This window comes from Sporobolomyces salmoneus (assembly GCF_050403485.1).
Source record: "Sporobolomyces salmoneus JCM6883 DNA, S_salmoneus_JCM6883_v1_ctg19, whole genome shotgun sequence".
In the NCBI taxonomy this organism is placed as follows: domain Eukaryota; kingdom Fungi; phylum Basidiomycota; class Microbotryomycetes; order Sporidiobolales; family Sporidiobolaceae; genus Sporobolomyces; species Sporobolomyces salmoneus.
Window position 1 is genome coordinate 111,809 of NW_027481144.1, and position 19,445 is coordinate 131,253.

At 49.9% G+C, this 19,445-nt stretch overlaps 11 protein-coding genes across 11 annotated transcripts; 6 read left to right on the top strand and 5 right to left on the bottom strand.

The window, feature by feature from the left end:
* Window positions 1–100: 100 nt before the first annotated feature.
* JCM6883_002028 (uncharacterized protein) lies at window positions 101–1,798 on the bottom strand (the record flags this gene model as incomplete). Its single annotated transcript, XM_076631707.1, has 2 exons — window positions 101–1,657; window positions 1,757–1,798. 2 exons carry the CDS (start codon window positions 1,796–1,798, stop codon window positions 101–103), a joined length of 1,599 nt encoding a protein of 532 aa, XP_076488278.1.
* A 647-nt stretch (window positions 1,799–2,445) lies between these two features.
* Window positions 2,446–4,291, bottom strand: JCM6883_002029 (uncharacterized protein; the record flags this gene model as incomplete). Its single annotated transcript, XM_076631708.1, has 4 exons — window positions 2,446–2,469; window positions 2,529–3,233; window positions 3,305–3,899; window positions 3,996–4,291. The coding sequence occupies 4 exons, from the start codon at window positions 4,289–4,291 to the stop codon at window positions 2,446–2,448; spliced, it is 1,620 nt and encodes a 539-aa protein (XP_076488279.1).
* A 415-nt stretch (window positions 4,292–4,706) lies between these two features.
* On the top strand, window positions 4,707–5,620 carry JCM6883_002030 (DOPA 4,5-dioxygenase family protein; the record flags this gene model as incomplete). Its single annotated transcript, XM_076631709.1, has 4 exons — window positions 4,707–4,942; window positions 5,015–5,131; window positions 5,209–5,347; window positions 5,516–5,620. The coding sequence occupies 4 exons, from the start codon at window positions 4,707–4,709 to the stop codon at window positions 5,618–5,620; spliced, it is 597 nt and encodes a 198-aa protein (XP_076488280.1).
* Window positions 5,621–6,131: 511 nt separating this feature from the next.
* Window positions 6,132–6,782, bottom strand: JCM6883_002031 (eL22 family ribosomal protein; the record flags this gene model as incomplete). Its single annotated transcript, XM_076631710.1, has 4 exons — window positions 6,132–6,179; window positions 6,257–6,399; window positions 6,472–6,649; window positions 6,762–6,782. The coding sequence occupies 4 exons, from the start codon at window positions 6,780–6,782 to the stop codon at window positions 6,132–6,134; spliced, it is 390 nt and encodes a 129-aa protein (XP_076488281.1).
* A 395-nt stretch (window positions 6,783–7,177) lies between these two features.
* CBF5 (pseudouridine synthase CBF5) lies at window positions 7,178–9,097 on the top strand (the record flags this gene model as incomplete). Its single annotated transcript, XM_076631711.1, has 7 exons — window positions 7,178–7,203; window positions 7,287–7,378; window positions 7,442–7,693; window positions 7,770–8,156; window positions 8,230–8,364; window positions 8,429–8,640; window positions 8,705–9,097. 7 exons carry the CDS (start codon window positions 7,178–7,180, stop codon window positions 9,095–9,097), a joined length of 1,497 nt encoding a protein of 498 aa, XP_076488282.1.
* A 484-nt stretch (window positions 9,098–9,581) lies between these two features.
* Window positions 9,582–10,639, top strand: JCM6883_002033 (cyclin-dependent kinases regulatory subunit; the record flags this gene model as incomplete). The annotated part of the gene is made up of 7 exons (XM_076631712.1): window positions 9,582–9,603; window positions 9,729–9,755; window positions 9,856–9,892; window positions 9,989–10,061; window positions 10,215–10,280; window positions 10,451–10,507; window positions 10,580–10,639. The coding sequence occupies 7 exons, from the start codon at window positions 9,582–9,584 to the stop codon at window positions 10,637–10,639; spliced, it is 342 nt and encodes a 113-aa protein (XP_076488283.1).
* Window positions 10,640–11,161: 522 nt separating this feature from the next.
* On the bottom strand, window positions 11,162–12,067 carry JCM6883_002034 (hemerythrin domain-containing protein; the record flags this gene model as incomplete). Its single annotated transcript, XM_076631713.1, has 5 exons — window positions 11,162–11,199; window positions 11,260–11,401; window positions 11,462–11,558; window positions 11,623–11,758; window positions 11,836–12,067. 5 exons carry the CDS (start codon window positions 12,065–12,067, stop codon window positions 11,162–11,164), a joined length of 645 nt encoding a protein of 214 aa, XP_076488284.1.
* A 339-nt stretch (window positions 12,068–12,406) lies between these two features.
* Window positions 12,407–12,948, top strand: MRP2 (mitochondrial 37S ribosomal protein uS14m MRP2; the record flags this gene model as incomplete). The annotated part of the gene is made up of 4 exons (XM_076631714.1): window positions 12,407–12,470; window positions 12,543–12,649; window positions 12,729–12,809; window positions 12,886–12,948. The coding sequence occupies 4 exons, from the start codon at window positions 12,407–12,409 to the stop codon at window positions 12,946–12,948; spliced, it is 315 nt and encodes a 104-aa protein (XP_076488285.1).
* A 402-nt stretch (window positions 12,949–13,350) lies between these two features.
* JCM6883_002036 (MAPEG family protein) lies at window positions 13,351–14,188 on the bottom strand (the record flags this gene model as incomplete). Its single annotated transcript, XM_076631715.1, has 5 exons — window positions 13,351–13,432; window positions 13,520–13,642; window positions 13,778–13,800; window positions 13,884–13,918; window positions 13,999–14,188. The coding sequence occupies 5 exons, from the start codon at window positions 14,186–14,188 to the stop codon at window positions 13,351–13,353; spliced, it is 453 nt and encodes a 150-aa protein (XP_076488286.1).
* A 182-nt stretch (window positions 14,189–14,370) lies between these two features.
* On the top strand, window positions 14,371–15,897 carry JCM6883_002037 (uncharacterized protein; the record flags this gene model as incomplete). Its single annotated transcript, XM_076631716.1, has 2 exons — window positions 14,371–15,064; window positions 15,137–15,897. The coding sequence occupies 2 exons, from the start codon at window positions 14,371–14,373 to the stop codon at window positions 15,895–15,897; spliced, it is 1,455 nt and encodes a 484-aa protein (XP_076488287.1).
* A 279-nt stretch (window positions 15,898–16,176) lies between these two features.
* On the top strand, window positions 16,177–18,526 carry JCM6883_002038 (uncharacterized protein; the record flags this gene model as incomplete). The annotated part of the gene is made up of 13 exons (XM_076631717.1): window positions 16,177–16,180; window positions 16,276–16,361; window positions 16,494–16,812; window positions 16,888–16,909; window positions 16,973–17,087; window positions 17,153–17,506; window positions 17,571–17,595; window positions 17,664–17,807; window positions 17,868–17,915; window positions 17,980–18,057; window positions 18,130–18,252; window positions 18,325–18,417; window positions 18,483–18,526. 13 exons carry the CDS (start codon window positions 16,177–16,179, stop codon window positions 18,524–18,526), a joined length of 1,455 nt encoding a protein of 484 aa, XP_076488288.1.
* Between the last annotated feature and the right edge of the window lie 919 nt (window positions 18,527–19,445).

Below are 19,445 nucleotides of genomic sequence, written 5' to 3' on the forward strand. Positions count from 1 at the left end.
TGTACCAACACAATGTCAAAAAGTAAAAACAAAACTCGAACGATGAAAAACGAAGAAACAACGACAAAATAGCTTATAGAAAACACGAGAGATAGTGAACCTAGGCTGGGATTGAAGCTTGAGCAGCAGCAGCGGCAGCAGCAGCTTTGACGCTCGTACTTAGATCTTTGAGGTCAAAAGTGAGGAAATTCCAACCTTCTTCTTCCTCGACTTGTCCTCCTTCTCCTTCTTCCTCTTCATCACTCTCCGTTCCCAATCCTAATCTCGATCCATTCTCACTGCTCTCCGTTTCCGTCTCGTCGTCTCGCGTAGCCAAAGGATCTTCACTCGTTGGGTTCTCCTTCTTTCCGCCTATCGAGCTATCCCTCCTTGACAATCCCGTTCGTTTCTCCACAACCGCTTCAACAACCCATCTAACTTCCCCCGGTTTCAACCTCAACCTAGGTTTCCCCCCTCCTCCCTGTCCATTCGAATCTTTTCCTTGCACTTTCTCCTCGCCCGACTCGTCGCCTCGAAGCTTCGACTCTTCTTCCCGTTTCAACCGTCGTTCTTCTTCCCTCACGGCGGCCCTTCTCCGTCGTGGTGGTTTAGGAGGTCGAGGAGGTTTCTGTCTCGGAGTGATCGGAGGTGGATGGGAATTGAAGGGAGTTCGAGGTCGATTCGAATGCGCATCACTCGCGCTCGAAGACGAGGGGGAAGAAGATCCGGAAGCCGAGGAGGAGAAGGAAGAAGAGGGTTGGGATGGTTGTTGGGATAGGAGGAGGAATTCTTGTTCTCGTTTGAATCGACGAGCATCACGTTTCGAACGTTTCAAAGAGGATTGTTCAGAGGGAGTACGGTTCGAAGGGAATGGTGTGGGACCTTTCTTCGTCGTCGTCGTCGTCGTCGTCGTCGTCGTCGTCGTCGTCGTCGTGAGGGAGATCGGCGGTTCGACTGTGCAAAGAAGCTCGGGAAAATCGTCCTCTTCCTCCTCGTCAACGATCCTCTCCTCCTCAAACGGCGAGCTCACTTCTCCCTCTCTCACTTCCCTCCAATCCTCATCCCTAACTAATCTAATCACTCTCGTTACCCTCACTCTACCTCCTCCCAGACCCCTCAACATTCTCCCCAACGTCTCCAGACTCTCCCTCATTTCCCCTTCGCCCAATCCAACCAATCCACCATGATCCAATACCCCTAATTCATAGATTGCTCTCCCACCCCCTTGGACTAGGCGCCATTTACATTGAGTTCTCAAGCGTTCGAGACGATGGAGAGAAGTCGGACGGGATAACTTGAGCTTGTATTCGAGGTTACCGACTTCGTCTACTTCGGGGAGGAGGGAGTGGGGAGAGAGGGATGGATGGATCGGGACGGTTTCGACCGAGAGTGCGGGTCGGGAAAGAAGAAGAGAGGAGGAGGAGGAGGAATGCGAGAGGGAAATGGAGGAGAATTCTTCGGTTAGCAGGCGACATTCTTGATTGCGACTACTGTTCCGACTTGACCCTAGTATAGTGCATGTGGTGGTGGTGGTGGGAGAGGAAGTTTCGAGAGGAGAAGAAGCGGAAGAAGAGGAAGGAGGAGATTCAGCTGAAGGAAGGACGATTATTGGAGGAGTCGCAGGAGGAGTCAAGAGGCCTGAGGGGGTCGACGTGGCGAGACATCGCGAGATCCAGGGCTGTCAGTCGTGCCATGGATGTAGCGGTTCGAGGAGAGAGAGAGAGGGAGGAGTGTCAGCTTGCGAGGCTCGACAGGTCACAAACGTGAAGCAACTTACGGAAGGAGTCCGAGGTGATTCGGATTCGTTCTCTCCGAACATACCACTGGCTTGAGGTCAATCAGTCGAAAGCTTCAACGATGGAGGAGTGAGAGTATGCAGCGGGGTAAATAGGATGGTAGATCGTTCTCGATAAGGTGATTGCGGATCTGCATGACCGGACAAGATGAATCAAAACGTTGCACAGCATTGATTGAGCGGAGGACATACCAGTCTAGCGAGAGGACGAGACAAGTTGATGATGAAACTGAAGCTAGACTGTGGCTGAGGCGTGCGAGATCGAGAGAGGTTTGTAGCGGTTGGGTGTACGTTCACGCTATCCGAGTAATCATTCGATTTGATGGTTAGCGAAAGAGGTGTAGAGTCGAAGTGAGAGGAAGAGGGCGAAAGCGCAGAACTGTTTTGACTCGCACGCGAACAACGCTTCGCAATCGACTCATCTTCGCGAACAAGCAACGTACGTCGTTCTCTATAACGACAACGGCGTCAGTGACGAAAAGCCGAAAGCACGACAGTTCTCTTTCTCGCAATTCGCGAAACAGAATTGAGGATCGGTACAGTGCAATGTTACTAGTTGTTGCAGCGGAGAAGAGACATTGCGAAAGGAGAAGAGATATCGTAGCATCGGTATCAGTGTGAATAAAAGGCAGGGTAGAAGCGAGGGAGAGAGCAGAAAGAGAAACAGAAATCTATTGAAGGAAAGGATCTCGGAACTGTCACAATCGGAAACCGAGTCAGTTCTGTGTCATTCGAAATAAACGTGGAAGCTTACATGTTTCTGGTTGTTCCCCCTGATCCCTTTGATCAAAGCCTGATCGGTGAACCTCCTCATTTCCTTGAACTGTCTCGTCGCCTTACCCGCTTCCTTCGCTTCTCCCTTATTCCTCGCTTTAATAACCTCTCCATTCTTTCCACCGAACCCACTTCCCTTTGCCGGAATGAGACCCGCCTCATAGATCGGTTTCGCGTGAGTTTTATCCTTCTTCATCATCGGTACCAACGAAAGAAGTGCTTGAGAATGAGCCGAGGGTTTCTTCGCGGCTTGAGAGGCATGAGGTGGAGGAGTACCGAATGGAGTTCCATCGAGGTAAGGTAAGAGGTTTTGTTTGTGAATGTTTTGATGTTTACGATGACCGATCCTTGCTCCCGAAGGCAAGACCAATTCGTATTCCGTATCACCATAAGTGATTCCCGATCCTCCATCCGGTAAAGAACCGTCATCCGAGTCATCGTCACTCGAGTCGTCCGAGTCGGAGTTGGATTCATAAACGATTTCAGCGTCTTCGTCGACCGGTTCACCTTCGGCCATTTCTTCATCTTCCCATCCTTCGGCGGCTTGTTTCGCGGCTTTCTCGGCACGTCGTGCTGCTCGTCGTTCGAGTCGAGCTTGATAATCGGGGTAGGAGGAACGGAAATCGTAGAAATCGGCAATATTTAATTGTTCTTCTTCCGTATCGTATTTGAGTCGGCAATGAGACTAAACTCAACGAGCTCATCAGCTCACCAACTCTCTCAATGAGTGAGGGGAGAGTGAGAGTCAAGACTTACTTTCGACTGCATATGAGCCCTAACCGCCTCAACTCCCTTACTAGCCTTCTTCCTCAATTCCTCCTCACTCTTATCCTCCTCTTTCCCCAATTCGATATTACCCCCATATCCCTTGCCACAACAAACGCAAACGTTCCACGTTCCAACTTCTTCCCCTAACCTCTTCAACAACCCTTCCAAATCAACGAGGTATTGTTCTTCGGGAATCACGAACGAATGCGCGAGTCGCATGTGTTGAACGGTTTCTTGTGCGGTGGAGAAGGACGGGTGGGGACAGAAGAGACAGGAAGTAGGAGGGAGAGGAGGTGCGTAGAGAAGTCGTTTCGCGACGAGTCGGTCGAGGGTCGCATCTCCCGAGGACTCGAACGGGATCGACTCGCTATCGGTAGCGGTAGGAGCAGAGGGAGGGGGAGCAGTCGAAGTCGAGGGAACAGGGGAAGCGGAGGTTGAGGCTTCCATGGGAACATCTTCTTCTGATTGTTCGGGTTTCGAGAGATCCGAGACTTTCACTTTTGACGCTTGCTTAAATACATTGTCTTGATGTTTCTTCGTCTTGATGTGGGCTTCATGGGTAGCAGAAGAGGCGAAGGTTTTACTGCAAAAGAAGAGAACCGATTCTCGTTCAGTTTTTGTCTGCTCTACTACCTCGTCTGCCCCGTACGAACTCGAACAAGAGGTAGTCTTGACTCACTTGCAAGCTTTGCAGGCCAATTTCTTCGTTCCCTCTCCTCCTTGAACGGCTTTTCCTTTTTCTCCCGCTCCTCCTCCTCCTCCTGCTGCCAAACTCGTCGAACTCTGTACTTTCGATTCAAAAGTTTCCTTCGTAACGGGTTGTAATCCCGCTACTCGCCTCCTCGCGTTGTAACGATGTAGTTCAGTGGCGTAATGTTCTCGTTGAGAAGAAGCGTCGACGAATGCTAGGGAACAGGATAGGCAGGTGTAAGGGTGAGTTGCCGAGGTTCCGATTGAATGTGCGTCCATATCCATGCTGTGTGTAGGTGAGAGCGTGGTGGTGTGAAAGAGTGAGAGAAGAAAGCGTTTGAAAAACCTAAGCAAAGATTTGTAAAGTTCGGCTCTTGCTCTCTGACTTCGACTAGTCTCCGACCGACTCGATACTCATACGCTACCAACGACTGCGTTACGGCTGCTTTCCGTTGGGTGCTATTGCCGAACCTCGATTGATATTGCCTAATTCTTCGACCAACTTCTTACGTAACTCAGCTGATCGGATTACTTGCTCCTCCGCTCTGTCAGCTGCTGCTCGCGAATAACGAACACAACCGCCGTACGACTGCCTCAACGCTTTGTACTTCATTCCCTTTCTCTCGACCTCTCTTCTCTCTTCTCTCTTCTCTCTTCTCTCTTCTCCCTGTTGCCCACCTACTCAGCTTCACTCCTCACCATGTCCACCGACTCTTTCCAGTACCGCGACCCTCTACCTTCTACCCTACCGCTCGACTCGCTTCCCGAGCTAACGGACCAACGCAACGAAGATGGGAAATCGCTCGTGAATCCTCCTCGTTCATCTCTCCTCCCATCGTGCTCTACCTTCCAGACGACGACGAAGGTCAAAGAGGAACTCTCTGAGTGGTATGAGGGTTACCCGGAGGAGATCGATAGTTCGAATAACGCATTCGAGTAAAACTTCTTCATTCTCTTTCAATCTCGCGATTTGCTTCGTCCGACTGACTGGGGAGCCGGTGATTCTAGTTTCCACATCTACTACTCAACTCTGTCTCAGCTAGCTCACGCTCGAAAACTGCATCAAAGGATTCGGTACGAGTTCCCCGAGTTACGAGTTTACAAATTCTGGGAAGAACCCATCGGGTTAGTCCCTCTCTCTATCTCTTTCCCTTCCCGCTCTCACATGAGCTGATCTCTGCGAACGTCTGCCGTGAGGATAGACCGCATCCAAGTCCAATGTTTGAAGTGAATACGTTCACGCCGATTCAGTTCGGTGCTTTCTTTGGATTCCTGACGGCTTATAGAGGGGATTTGAGTGTTTTGGTGCACCCGAATACGGATGATGAGTTGGCGGATCACGTGAGTCTCACTTTCCTCTCTCTTGTGAACTCACATTCGCGAGGAGGGTTGATCTCGAGAGCTCACCGTTTTGTTCCCCTTTCGATTGCCACTTCTTCCCCTCCCGCCTCTCCCGCCTCTCCCTCTCGATGTTATCGCCTGAACGAACTGGAACTTACTTCGAGATAGACGACGAAGGCGACCTGGATGGGAGACAAACTCGAATTGAAGACGGATTCGTTGAAACCTCAAGCTCGATTCGGAACCGCCTTGACGACGCCTGCGTCAGCCTGAGCCAGGCACGACAGAGGAATCAGAAAGAGGCGAGCACAGTTGCCGAGGGTGGTGAAAAGCGGGAGACCACGAGGGAGAGACCTGCGTTGTATTGCCAAAGAGACGAAACCTGTCAATTGGTCAAATGTTGTAACTTTTTTTCGTGCTTCTCCGCTGAGGACGCCCAAATCAGCAAGTGAGGACACTTGTCGAGGAGCTTTCCTGCGGTTACGAGCAATGCAGGTGGTCAAACGCTTTGCTTTGTCTCGAGATGCATCGATATCTTGCGCAAACGCTCGCGACGCACGGGTTTGGCGCCCGGCGTATCTCGCGCGTAACTCTCTGTCTGTTGGTCCCTCTGGCAGGAAGGGAAGTATGGGTTATCATTGGTTTTTTTGAGATGATTTTTGTTTTATTTCGGTGAAAGCGGAAATCCTTCCTACTGCAAATCGAGCACGACTAGCAGCAAGACAGACTCGAACTTCCCCATGTGTGGAGCAAGGACTAATCAGTTACAAGAGACTGAAAAAGTTTACTCGGCATCCTCGTCGTTAGCACCATCGAATTGAAGGTTGAAGAACTGTAAATCCACCACGAATCTCCAAGTCAGTCACCGCTTCGACTGAGGAGAGACTTAGAAAGTTGTGGGGAATTTACCTTGAGGGTGTAAGTGTCCTTGGAGGTAGCGACGACACGGAGCCATTCACGCATTTGGTTCTTCTTCAAGAACTTCTTGGTGAGGTACTTGAGGTAACGCTTCGAGAAGGGGACCGAGGAGGTGACCGAAAGTTTACCGGCTCCTACATTATCGTACACTCACCTCCTGTTAGCTCACTCGGAGTGAGAAGTGAGAGAAGAGGGGAGAGATTTACCTTCACGGGAGAGTTTGACGTCTTGACCGAGTTGACCAGTCTTTCCCTCGACCTTGATGTGGTCTACGAGGAACTTCTCGTAAGCGGCAGCATCGAAAATCTTGTCGTTCGCAGGTCCCGAGTAATCAATGTAGAATTTTTGGGGAGCGGCCGATTTGGTGACCGACTTCTTCTTCAACTATAAAGTAGACGGAGGGTGATGGGGTGTTAGCTTTCAAAGGAGTCTTGATACCAAGCCTACTGAGACGATACTCCGAAGAGATCCTTCAGCAAAGCAGGTAAAGACTAACGGAAACGACAGAGGGAGCCATTGCTAAGCGAACGAACGAGGTCAGCGGGCAGTCGGCTGAACCAGAATAGAGTAATGACTCACCTTAAACGGTTAGATTGATGAGCAACGGGGTGAGGATAGCAGCACACGGAAGAAAGAAGAGAGGTTCCTTGAAAAACTTTGGTGAAAATTCACTTCGAACCCGCTCCCACCTTGACCTCCTCTTCTCCGTTCGATACAGGCCGCATCAGGGTTCTCTAAGGCCAACCTTCTTCCTTCTACCCCTTCCCCCACAACACCTCGAGCCCAGTTTTCGAACTTCGCTCTTCTCTCTCCTCCTCCTCTCTCTTCCCCCTACCAAAAACGCTCTCAACCCTAGAGCGGAGATTATTCCCTTGTTTCTAGCAGCTATCACAGTAACCAAAGCAGCACATCATGTCGGCTGAACAAACTAACGGAGAGTGAGTTCCATTCCATCTTCTCTCTCTTCTCCTTTCTCTCTGCATTCACTCATCTATGACATCCTGGACTTGCCTCTGGGTAGTTTCGCAATCAAGCCTGAATCTACTACTCCTGTACTCAATACCTCGGAATGGCCTCTTCTTCTCAAAAACTATGACAAACTTCTCGTTCGCAGTTCGTCTCCTCTCTCTGCGTCTCTCCTGCATCCCATTACCTGACTCAACCGTACTCTTCTAGGCGCACACTTCACCCCCATCCCCGCCGGTTCCTCCCCTCTCAAACGTGACTTGAAATCGTACATCAAAACCGGAGTGATCAACCTCGACAAACCTTCAAACCCTTCCTCTCACGAAGTCGTCGCGTGGATTCGACGAATCTTGAGGTGTGAGAAGACTGGACACTCGGGAACTCTCGATCCGAAAGTAACTGGATGTTTGACCGTCTGTATCGACCGTGCGACGAGATTGGTAAAATCTCAACAAGGTGCCGGTAAGCTCTCTCCCTCTCTTCTCTCCACTCCCTGCCTCTCGAGTCAGTCACTGATTGAGATGTCGATCGATTGTAGGTAAGGAGTACGTTTGCGTTCTCCGACTTCACGCCGGAATTCCCTCCGAAAAGACTCTCGCCCGCGCTATCGAAACTCTCACTGGTGCTCTGTTCCAACGACCTCCTTTGATCTCCGCCGTCAAGCGTCAACTCCGTATCCGAACGATCTACGATTGCAAACTGATCGAATTCGACAACGACCGTCACTTGGCCGTCTTCTGGGTCAGTTGCGAAGCTGGAACTTACATTCGTACGTTGTGCGTGCACTTGGGATTGTTGTTGGGAGTTGGAGGACATATGCAAGAACTTCGAAGGGTTAGATCCGGAGCGATGAGCGAGAACGATGAGATTGTTACGATGCATGATGTGCTTGATGCTCAATGGTTGTACGACAACACTCGAGACGGTCAGTCTCTTCTCCTTCCTCTCTACTCTCGACTCTCGAGCTTGTTGTGCTGATTCAGAACTTGAATGTTTAGAATCTTACCTTCGACGAGTTGTTCGACCTCTCGAATCTCTCTTGACCGGTTACAAACGTATCGTAGTTAAAGATTCCGCCGTCAATGCGATCTGTTACGGTGCCAAACTCATGATTCCCGGTCTTCTTCGCTACGGTACGTCTTTCTCTCTCCTTTCTCCTCATTTCCTCTGTCTCTGACGCTCTTTGGTCCTTTGTAGAATCCGATATCGAATTGAACGAAGAAGTTGTCTTAATGACGACGAAAGGAGAAGCGATCGCGATCGGAATCGCTCAAATGACCACCGTCGAATTGTCGACTTGCGATCATGGAGTCGTTGCGAAGATCAAGAGGTGTATCATGGATCGTGATACTTACCCTAGGAAATGGGGATTGGGTCCCACGGCTCAAAACAAGAAGAAGATGGTCAAGGTCAGTCCTTTCGTTCGGTCAGAAACTCTCCTTCAGGGTCTTACTGGTAGTTCATGATTGACAGGACGGTAAACTCGATAAACATGGTCGAGCGAACGAACAAACTCCTTCCTCGTGGAAGACTGAATACGTCGATTACTCTGTTCAAGGTCAAGGACTTCCCTCCCAACAAATTCCTACTCAACCCGTCGCCTCCACTTCAAATGGTGCTGTTGCTCCTCAACCCGTCCCCGTTCCTGCTGGATCTTCGGAAGAGAAACTAGTTGAAGAAGTAGTCAAGGATGGAGAGACTGAAGAAGAGAAGAAGGCACGAAAAGCCGCGAAGAAGGAAGCGAAGAAACGAAAGGCCGAGGACGATGGTGCTGATGTCGCTGGAGGAGATGCGAAGGAAGAGACGGAGGAGGAGAGGAAAGCGAGGAAAAAGGCAAAGAAGGAACGAAGAAAGAGTGAAAAGTAAAAATCCACCTCTCTCTTCTGTTCCATGTGTCTATCCTATTCCCCCTCGCTCGCTCTCTCGCGCTCTAGATTGTGTATTGTCTCGATTAATGTTCTCTTCCTGCCTCTGCTTGTCGCTCAGACTTGGTGTGTAAAAATTCTCATTTTCGAATTTCGTTCCCAAAGCCCTGGCGCTACGGAGAGCGTCTGGGAAAGACTATCTAGATGATAACGATGCCTTGGCAGCCTGCAAAGCGACACGTCTCAATCGTGTTCTCTCGCGCGTGCCGATTTGCTGCAGGGAAACTTCCGCAACTCGACTGCTCTCTCTCCCTCCAACTACCTCGCTCTCGCTCTATACAAACTCGTCAAGGTAATCATCGGTCCTATCGAGCCTTGGAACCCACATCGCTGTCCGCCTCAATCCCACTAAACGCGTCCCTCCAATCTCTCCAATCTCCAATCATCTCGACAACAAGCTCTCTACCCAGTCGTGGAAAGCTAAGATGCCAGTCGATGAACAAGCGTGTAAGTCCACTCTCCCCTGGGCATTCGCTCCTCTCGAACTGACTCTCTTCTCGCTGCGCGTTGAATCACCTCTCTCTCTTTCATCTTCCCCATCTCTTTTGACGTGATTGCTACGATATGTATAGATCAGGAACTAGTCGATCGAATCCACTGTAACCTTTTTTCCTCCTACCATTTCTTTCTCTCTTTTCGCGCGCGAACGAGCCCTCCTATTCAACCAGACGCTGAACCGGTCGATTTACTCGTGAGCAGATAGCGAACGTTACTCAGACGACGACTATGAATACCGGTCAGTCGAGCCAAATGTGCAGAGGGCGATGAAACGGTTTCGAAAAAAAGGAACCGCAAAACTAACCTCTTCGTTCTGGTCGCGATCGGCAAATAGACACGTTCAGTTACCTAGACAAATGATGAAACTTAGTGAGTACCAGATCATCTCTCCAGGGTTGGGTGGAATGGTGCGGAGCGGGGTAGATAGAAGAGATTGTTGACAAGAGTTTTGCTTCTTCTTTCGCAACGTGTTCTTGATCAGTTCCCAAAAGCGTGAGCCCTCTCTCTGTCCTCGCTAGACGAGATAGTCGGGCTTCTGACTGATTTTGTTGCTTGTGTAGTATTTCGAACCCGATTCGAGCGTAATGAGGTTATTGACAGAAGATGAATGGAGAGGAATCGGAATCGTAAGCCTCAAACCTCTTCGCTTTCTCACCTTGCCTTCTCCTGGTCGTGGTGTACCACGTTTTCGAAAGCGCTGCCTCGAATCAGCGCTTGCAGAAACGACATTTCTGTGTCGTTTCTGCTTCGACCGTGTTCTTACGCTGACTCTCCGTTGACTCTCTCCTCCTGATAGACTCAATCGCTCGGCTGGGTCAATTATTGCTCGTCGCACGCCCCCGAACCTCATATCGTAAGTTCGAGGGACCGTTCACCATCTCGCCTGGAAATCCGAGCTGATAAAGTCGTCCGTTGATACTTGCAGTTATTGTTCAGAAGGGAGAAGGACTATCAAGCGAAGTACGGAAACGCTCCTCCCAAGTAGACTTCCTATCACGAAGCGGTTTCCCTCCTGCCCTGTTCTATCCTAACTTGATTAGTTCTCTTCCCTCGCTTTCTTTCGGTTTTGTGTTTTTCTACGTTGTCGTTACCTCCCATCTCTGCTTCTTTCCACTTGCTCTCTGAAAAGACATATATCGTTTTTTGTCCTTTTACCTAAGAGCGGCAAGGCGGTGTTAAGAGTGCGCTTCTTTCCATGAGGCCATGGCTCGTTGTGCGATTTCGCAAAGAACGTCAACTCGAGCCAACGCGTTTCTCGGCGCATGTGCTTGTATCACGGACGCCTCTTCGCCTCTCACCACACCACTACAATGACAAAGACGAAAGGAGATAGATTGAAGATGCAACAATGCTGTTCAACAGAGGGTCATGCGAAAGAGAAACGCAGCGATGAAAACTGTAGAATGCAATGGACAATGGGATGCAGGGCACAGAAAAAAGGCTGAACAGTCATAAGTCTATGATATGATATATACAGGTCTAGTGAAGTAGAAATCCGCTCTCGAGGTTACATGGGTAATCGTTTGACTTCTTCCAAAGTGTAATCTGTTCATCTACCTCATATCAGTTATTTGCCCCTCCGTGAAGAGTTCAGAGTGCACTTACATCTCCTAAGTACATCAGCCTTTAGCGACTCAACTTCCGCGTCCAGATGCCAAAACAGTAAAGGTCCCCATGATTTCAAGTTCGTTTTCAATTCTTCGGGCGAATAACTCGTTGGGTTCTTCTTGTACTTCTTCGTCAATTCCTACGGCGTCACAAAGCGTGTTAATTGTGACTGAAGACGGAGGAGAGGGAGGGTAGGTACCTCGAGATCATGCATTCCTTTGTGAATCGCATCATGTTCTTCTTGATGTTCTAGTTGGAAATGCGGCATTCTTTGTTTCAGGATCGGGAAGATGTGCCTAGCAAAGAATATTTGCGTCAGTATTGACCCGAGGGAGAAGTGAGGACAGGAATAAAACTGACTGTTCTTCAATTCCATGGTGGAACGTCAAATGCTGCAAGAAGTCTTCGACGACTTCCATGAAATCTGGTACTGATAATCCTCTAGCTTGGAACGAACCATCCGACAACTCAAAGATCTGTTTGAACGCCATTCTAACTGTACGTGCGAAGAAGGGATCCATGAGCTTTGTTTCCTCCTCCCCTCACACATCAGATGGAGTCTCTGCGACGTACAGTACGAATGAAACCCTTGCATCCTCGTCGACATCCTATCCCATTCCCTCTTCTCTCTCGAGTCCTTCGGAGGCGGCGAAACGTAATCGGGTAAAACGATCAACCCTTCCTCGTCCCTCTCACTCTTACTCGTCACTTTCGATTTCCCTCCTTTCTTTGTCTGTCCGAATGGGTTCGAGATGATCGAGGAGCGGGAAGGGGTGATGCATTCGGAGAGAGTGATCGTTGACATTGTTGAGAGGGAGTGGAGGCGAATGAGAGGGAACGAGCGGTGGAGAGGTTGGAGGAGAGGTCGGAGACGGTAAAGAGCGGCCAGAATGAGATTGTGTGGGCCAGAGAGTCGGGCTGAAGTACGGCAGTGAGCGGTAGAAAGTCAAGAGAAGATCAGCGAATCTCTCTCGCTTTCAATCCATTTCTGCCGACCCTTCGAACTCTATTGTAAGCAAGCCAGTACTGTACAGCGGCCATGATCTTCCTTGGATGCTCACGCCCTCCCGCTGCTCTCCCGTTCTCATCAATTATTCCCTCATCTTGATCTCTACCTCCCTTCTGCCTCTTTGTAGCTACGATCATGCCACGAGCACTACCAGGACACATGGCCTTGAAGGACTTTAACGCGCGTAAAGCCGTCGCAGGTTCGTATCCCCTCTCGTTCCTCTTTCCTTTCCTTTCATCAAACTAACCCTTCTCTCCATCCCCTTTGACAGCGAACGAATTACTACGAAGAGCATACCTCTACATCGTCCGTAACGAGACGATCGACCCGAAAATCCGTTCAGCAGCAATGTTGAAATTGAACGCTTTTCCTCGAGAGGTGAGTCCGCATCTCTCCTTAGGCTCTCCCGTTTTCGCGATGAGCTTATCGGAGGTAGTCTGGAATTCACGAATTGTAGACAAGACCAAGTGCGATCAAGAACAGATGTACGGAGACTGGAAGAGGTGGAGGAGTTTTATCGGAATTCGGTCTATGCAGGGTTCGTCTTTGTGTCTCTCTGTCTCCATTCCTGACACGAACCTGACTGGAGGAAACTTTCGACGTCCGTACGATAGCATCGATTCAAGCTGGCAGCTGAAAAGGGAGATATTCCGGGAGTCTCCAGAGCAAGTTGGTAAAAGCTATCGTCGTTTGATCTCTGTAACATTACGCATTCTATTCTTCCCACTCAGCCTTGCAGCATCCGCCGTGGTTCCAACAGTAGAGGAGAGGGAGACCGTCTGTGCTGAAGCGTGGCGTTGGAAAGGGGTTGCATTCTAGCGATAGAGTTGCTCGTCTGGTGAGGTAGTCTGCCTCCCTGATACGGTCGAAAATACCTCGACTCTGGGAACGACGATCGTGAATACCAATCAAACCACAAAAGAGTCTTACAGATGCAACCACTGAAACTACTTCTTTTCAAACCTGATTTTTGGTTTTTTTTTCCTTCCCATGATCTTCTTCTTTTGCCTCAACCTCCGCGTTGTCCTTTCCTTCAAGCCAGCCTGTCTCCTCCACGTCTTCCGCTAAACTCGATGGGTCTAGTTGAAGAAAGGAAGGGAAGTAACAGCCTTGTACGAAGAGAACAAGAACATTGGCAAGTATCCAATGTAACCGAAAGCACTGTAAATCACACCTCGGTCAGCTCATAAGAACAATCCCCGAAGATAGAAGGGGAGGGAGGGAAGGAAGCGGAAAGGGAGGGTTTACCCAATTTGACGTTTCGAAGGTTCACCGGAACTGTATCCGACCGTGTAGGCGACTCGACCGGCGAGCCAAATCAAACCTCCGAGAGCGGCGAGACGGGGGTGGTAGAGTCCCGAATGGAAGAGGCTATTCGAGAGAGACGAGGTGGAAACAAGGGGAAAAGTGAAAACCGGCGAGAAACGAAAAAAGTCAGCACACGAACGAGCGAATTTCCCGGAGGAGGCGGACTTTGGTAAGGCAAGAGAGGACAGGCAGACGTACGAGAGAAGGTAGATGGGGAGGTTCTGTGAAACGATTGAGCCGCCGAACAAAAGAACAGCAAGTCAGCTTCTACTCGAAGTTCCGTTCGAAATGACACCCGCCTCACCTCGAGAGTGTTGGCGTGAGCACGTTGAGCGCAGTCTACACACACACGCACATTACGATTTCCCTATCAGTCAACAACAGTTCACCACGTTCTCCGAAACTGTGTCACTACTCACTGAACTTCTTCGCCTTTACATCCTTGGCAGCATCCGCGTTATCGGCGTAAGGAGCCGGGTAATCGACCGCCGCGGCTTTACGGGCCTTCGTAACGGTGATCGATTGGAAAGTGAGGAGAGAGTAGGTCCCGAGAGTAGCGGTGGCTACGACGAGAGAGTAATCGGCGGGGATGAGAGGGAGGAGGGACATCTTGTCGTAATCGAGTTGAGTGAGGTGAAGGAGGGAGAGAGAGAGAGAGAGAGAGAGGTAGGTGCGCGGCCCTTTTTCAGCCGAAGCAATCTTCTCGAAATCCTCGGACTTGACCCTTCCGATCTCCGAGATTCAAGTTGAATGATCTCATTTCTCTCCTTTCCTCTTCTCTACTCCTCCCCATGATTCCGAAGAAACGTACACGGTTCAACTGGTGGACACCTTCGATTCCTCTACTCGAATCCCACCCTTCTTTCTCCTCGATCTTCTCAGGCTCGACTCTACTCCTCACGATCTACCGCACCTTCCGACTCTCCTACCTCCTTCTAACCACTCCTCTCCATCTGCTCTGTATCTTCCTCAGCTTCCCTCCATTCTCCCTCGACTTCTCTTCAATATTCGATTCCCACTGGACTCCGACTCAAAAACTCGTCTACCCCTTCTTGAGACGGATCATCTGGGCTTTGGCGGACGTAGGGGATCCGAACGTCCTGACGAGATCGACTGAGGAAGGGTATACGCCGTGGTGGGCTTGGGCACTGGAAGAGTTCACCGTGAGGATCGGGAGGAGGGAAAGAGTCGAGGTTACTAAAGAACGGGGAGTCGAAATGCCCAAGGAGGTTTGGGAAAAGGGTTGGATTAGGCAGGATAGTCTAGTCGTTGACAAGACGAGGAGAGGAATTCAGTTGGAACCGGTTAATCTGTTTTGGTTCGAGCTCAAACGGAAGAAACGTTCCAGAAAGGATGGATTCAGAGCAAAGGACGAGGGAGAGAGATGCGTAATGTATCTGTTTGGTGGTGGGTTTGTGTGTGGATCACCAGGGGAAGGATCGAGGTGTTTCAAAATGGCGAGAGAAACTGGGTTGAGGGTGGTCGGTACGTTGGGCTCCTCCCACTTCTCGCTTCCAGGTCGTTCTTTCGTGGCTGAACGGGTTCGGGTCTTCTCAGGTGTCAACTATCGACGAGCGACTTCGCCAGATCGAGCATTCCCAGCCGCTCTACAAGACGTCCTGACCTGTTATTTCCACCTCACGCTCGAACTCGGCTACAAAGACGTAATCCTCGCTGGAGATTCTGCTGGTGGAGGTCTAGCTCTAAACGTCCTCCAATACCTCACGGGAACTCTTTACCCGACTCTTACGACTAGAGAGCAAAATCACTTCGTCCTTCCTTCGGGTTTGGTGCTCTTCTCGCCTTGGTGCGATTTGACCCTCGACTCGTTCCCGGACGAACAGAATAGAACGGATATTATCTTGCCTTCGATTTGCGAAAATTCGGTGAGGGCTTATCTAGGGGAAGATGATTCAAGAAACGACGAGAAAAACCAAAATCGCTCGAAGACGAATCAACAAGATCTTGCCACGCATCCTTGGTTATCTCCATCTCTACCATCATCTCTACCTTCACTACGTACGATTACAACACCCTATACTCCCTCTCGCTCGTCTACCTCCCCCTCGCCCTCTACCTCTTCGCAAACTCCTGGCCGCGAACCTCTTCGAATCTTCCTCACCCTCGGTACTTCCGAGCTATTCTATTCCTCCCTCCTCTCCCTCGCCCAGAACCTCGAATCCCTCGACCAAAAAGCCGTTCAGGTGGAAACGATGATTGGGAAAGGAGAAGTTCATGCGTTCCCTCTCGTGCCTACATGGGTCAGTCCCGAAGCGACGAAAGCGTGGGAAAGGTTGAGAGTTTGGTTCGAGGGATGAGAAGTCGAGGGAGATAGTGCTGCGAAGAGACTCTTAAGCTTGGGGTTGACTGCGAAAGGAGGAGGACGGATAATTTATCTCTTGTATCTTTTCTCCTATATATATCGCTGTAGCTCTGTTCTGTAGCTATCACTTTACATCGCCATCGTCGTCAGGTCAGAACAACCATGATTTGATATTAGAGGACTGGCGAGCAACGTTCGGCTAGTCAAGGAGTTCCTCTCTTCCACCTTCTTCTCATCTCTCCTTGGATTTACCACACCTTCGGGCTACCTAGTTATGCGTACGTACTCCACCTCACACATCTCCCTCGCTACTCGAGGCGTTGAAGGGACTGATCCATTTTCGTCATTGAATCTCTGAATTGAAATTGAACAGCTTCGAACAACAACGGGAACGGTTCGAACGAACGAACGAGTTTACTAGGTGGAGACAGGGATCGATCTGAATCTCATTCATACCACGTAAGTCTCCCTCCTTGTCTCTGTTGAGAGAGGGGAGAGGAGGCTTTCCTGCCCCGCCTCGCTCCTCTACTGTAGTACTGCCCCATTCCAGAGTGTGGTAGAAAGTATGTAAGAGCTGACGTACTTTGCTAGATCCCTAATAATCATCCCCGACCACCTGCCTCGCCTTCACCACTCGCCAAACTCGTCGATACATTCTCTTTCCTCACTCGTTCGAACGACCACGATCGTCCTTCACTTTCAAACCTTCCTTCGAATGCCGTCTCTACTCGTTCTTCTTCTTCCTCGCTCTCGCTTTCAAATACGCAGAATGATATCGAAGGTTCAAATGGAAACGGAAATTATAAACCGGGATATTTGGAAAGTTTCAAGAATTTGTTGTTGGGAGGTTGGATCAATCTTGCGTTGGTCGCCGTACCGCTATCGTTCATTAGTCATTTCGCAAAGTGGGGTGCGTACGAAGTCTGGCTTCATCTGTTTCATGGACGAAAAACTGATGTTGTTCTTCTTTGTTTCGCTCGCACAGGTTCAACCGCAGATTTCATCATGTGAGCATGTCTCCTTCTCGCTACTCGAGAAAACCTTGACTGATAGTGATCGTCATCGGCTAGCTCATTCATCGCTATCGTGCCTCTCGCTTCTCTTCTGGGAGAGGCTACCGAACAATGTTCGCTCAAATTGGGACAGACGGTCGGAGGATTACTCAATGCCACCTTTGGTAACGCTGTCAGTGTCTTTGCTACTCCACGATACGTAGAGGATCCAGAGCTGACTCGATTCATTCTGATCAGGTTGAATTAATCGTCGGAATTCTCGCCCTGATTCGCGGAGAACTTCGAATCGTTCAAACCTCTCTCCTCGGTTCGATCCTCTCCAACCTCCTCCTCGTACTCGGTTGTTCGTTCCTCGCCGGTGGACTCAAATTCAAAGAACAGAAGTTTCAAATGACTGCCGCTCAAGCTTCTTCGTCGTTGATGGTACTCGGTTGTTCGACTTTGATCATCCCCGCCGCGTTTCATGCGAGTCAATTGGATGGAAGTTTGAGTAGGGATGGAAGTTCGAGTGGATTCACCGTGTTGGACGAATTCGCGAAGAAGAGTAAAGATTTGGCGCAACTTTTGACCCTTTCGAGGGGAACTGCTATCGTGAGTCTCTTCACTCGATTGAATAGGTTGAGCCTGATAGACTGAAGGGCTTTCCTCTTGTTAGATCCTCATCGGTTGCTACGCTTGCTGTACGTCTATTCCTCCATCTCACCTCTCAAGATTCGGAAACTGATCTTCTCTCTCGACTTCCCGCCAGACCTCTACTTCCAACTCAGCAGTCACGCCTATCTCTTCGAAGCCGAACAAGAGCAAGAAGAAGAACAAGCAAAGATGAACGTTACTTCGGCCGTCATCTCGCTCGTCGTTGTCACTGTCGTTACCTCTTTTTGCGCTGATTACCGTGAGTTCGTCCCAGTTCAGCTCAGTGGTACTTAGTTGATGAAGGGAACCGTGTACTCAGTTGTTGGTGCGATCGACGAGTTTGCGCAAGATTACAATATTCCAAAAGGTAATTGTTCTCTCTATCTGCTCTTGCTCGCCTAAACTACTAACGCTCGTTCGTAATCGCACAGCTTTCATCGGTCTAATCTTGCTCCCTATCGTCGGTAACGCTGCCGAGCACGTCACTTCAGTTTGGATGGCCGCAAAAGGTGAGCCGTTCTCTCTCCTCCCTCTTCTCTTCGTGATTTCGCAGAATTGCTGATTGCATTTTCGATTTGCAGGCAAGATGGAAATCACGATCGGAGTCGCGATCGGTTCCTCGATTCAAATCGCCGTTGGAGTTATCCCTGCTCTCGTCATCGTCGCTTGGATCATTCAACAACCTTTGACTCTATTCTTCGAGAGTAAGCCACCTCCACCTTTTCGAGATAAGCCTTTCCAGGACTCGCACTGACGCCTGTTTGATGGGTGATTAGACTTTGAAACGATCATTCTATTCGTTTCGGTATTACTCGTCGATATTCTCGTTTCGGATGGAACGAGTCATTGGTTGGAAGGTGTCATGCTCGGTGAGTCCCGGTCTCTCGTCAGTCTATCTAGCTCGACTGCCTGACACGAAGTACTGGCTCTGCAGTCGCGCTCTACCTCATTGTCGGTCTCGCGTTCTGGGTTGCATAATCACCCTCTCTCGATACCTTTCGACACTCCTTCACCCAACCCCCACTCAACTCATCAAACTCCCTTCTCAGCAAAGCAACTTCAACAACAATTCTATCGAAAGAAACACGTATTCCTACTCCCGCTCTCTATTGCTCACTCTCGCGTCTCCTCTTAACTGGCCTCTCGTTGATCGTTCTCTCTCTCTCTCTATACTCTCACCTGTCATCACTGATCTATCCTCCATCTATCTATCTCTAACCTACCCGGCTCTTTTCTCGTTTGAATACTCACTCGGATGCGGACGAGGAGAAGTCGGGAAGTTTGAAGAAGAAAGAAAGTTGGACAAACACACCTGTTATCACTATCAGATTCCATTCGCTCTATCCGTCTTCATCGAATCGCGGCTCATCGCTCGACGAAAGAGGTGGCTGTGAGAGTCGACCCGCAGCCGTTGGGTGCTTGGAAGGAGAACTTGAAAAAATGGAGCGAATCTCACTCGAAATACCGATCGCGAAAACGCGGCAGAGACCGCTCTGCCCGGACGATGACAAAGCTGCACCTATTGGCGCCTCGTGGTCCATTGCTGGTGCAACAGCGGGTGCCCAGAGTAACCACGAACAATGACCGGAACCAAGCTCGCGCGATGGAGTTTGTCAAGTCGTTTTTAAAGTCGTTCTCTCTTGTCTTTCTCTCTTGCGCTCGACAACGACACGTTCTACAGCAAAAAATTCTCGCAATGGCGCTGGCGAGGATCGTCCGCATTAAGCGCGGATGGCGTAGAACACAGAGTAGAGTTCACGAAACGCTTGGAGCGGATCTCGGAAGGGTTGGCTCTTAGGAGGGGGGCAGACGGCTCGATTGGTCGAGGCAGATTGACGGTTCGCCATTACGAAGAGAGAGATGCGAAGCGTAAGATTGACAACATTATGAGACAAAG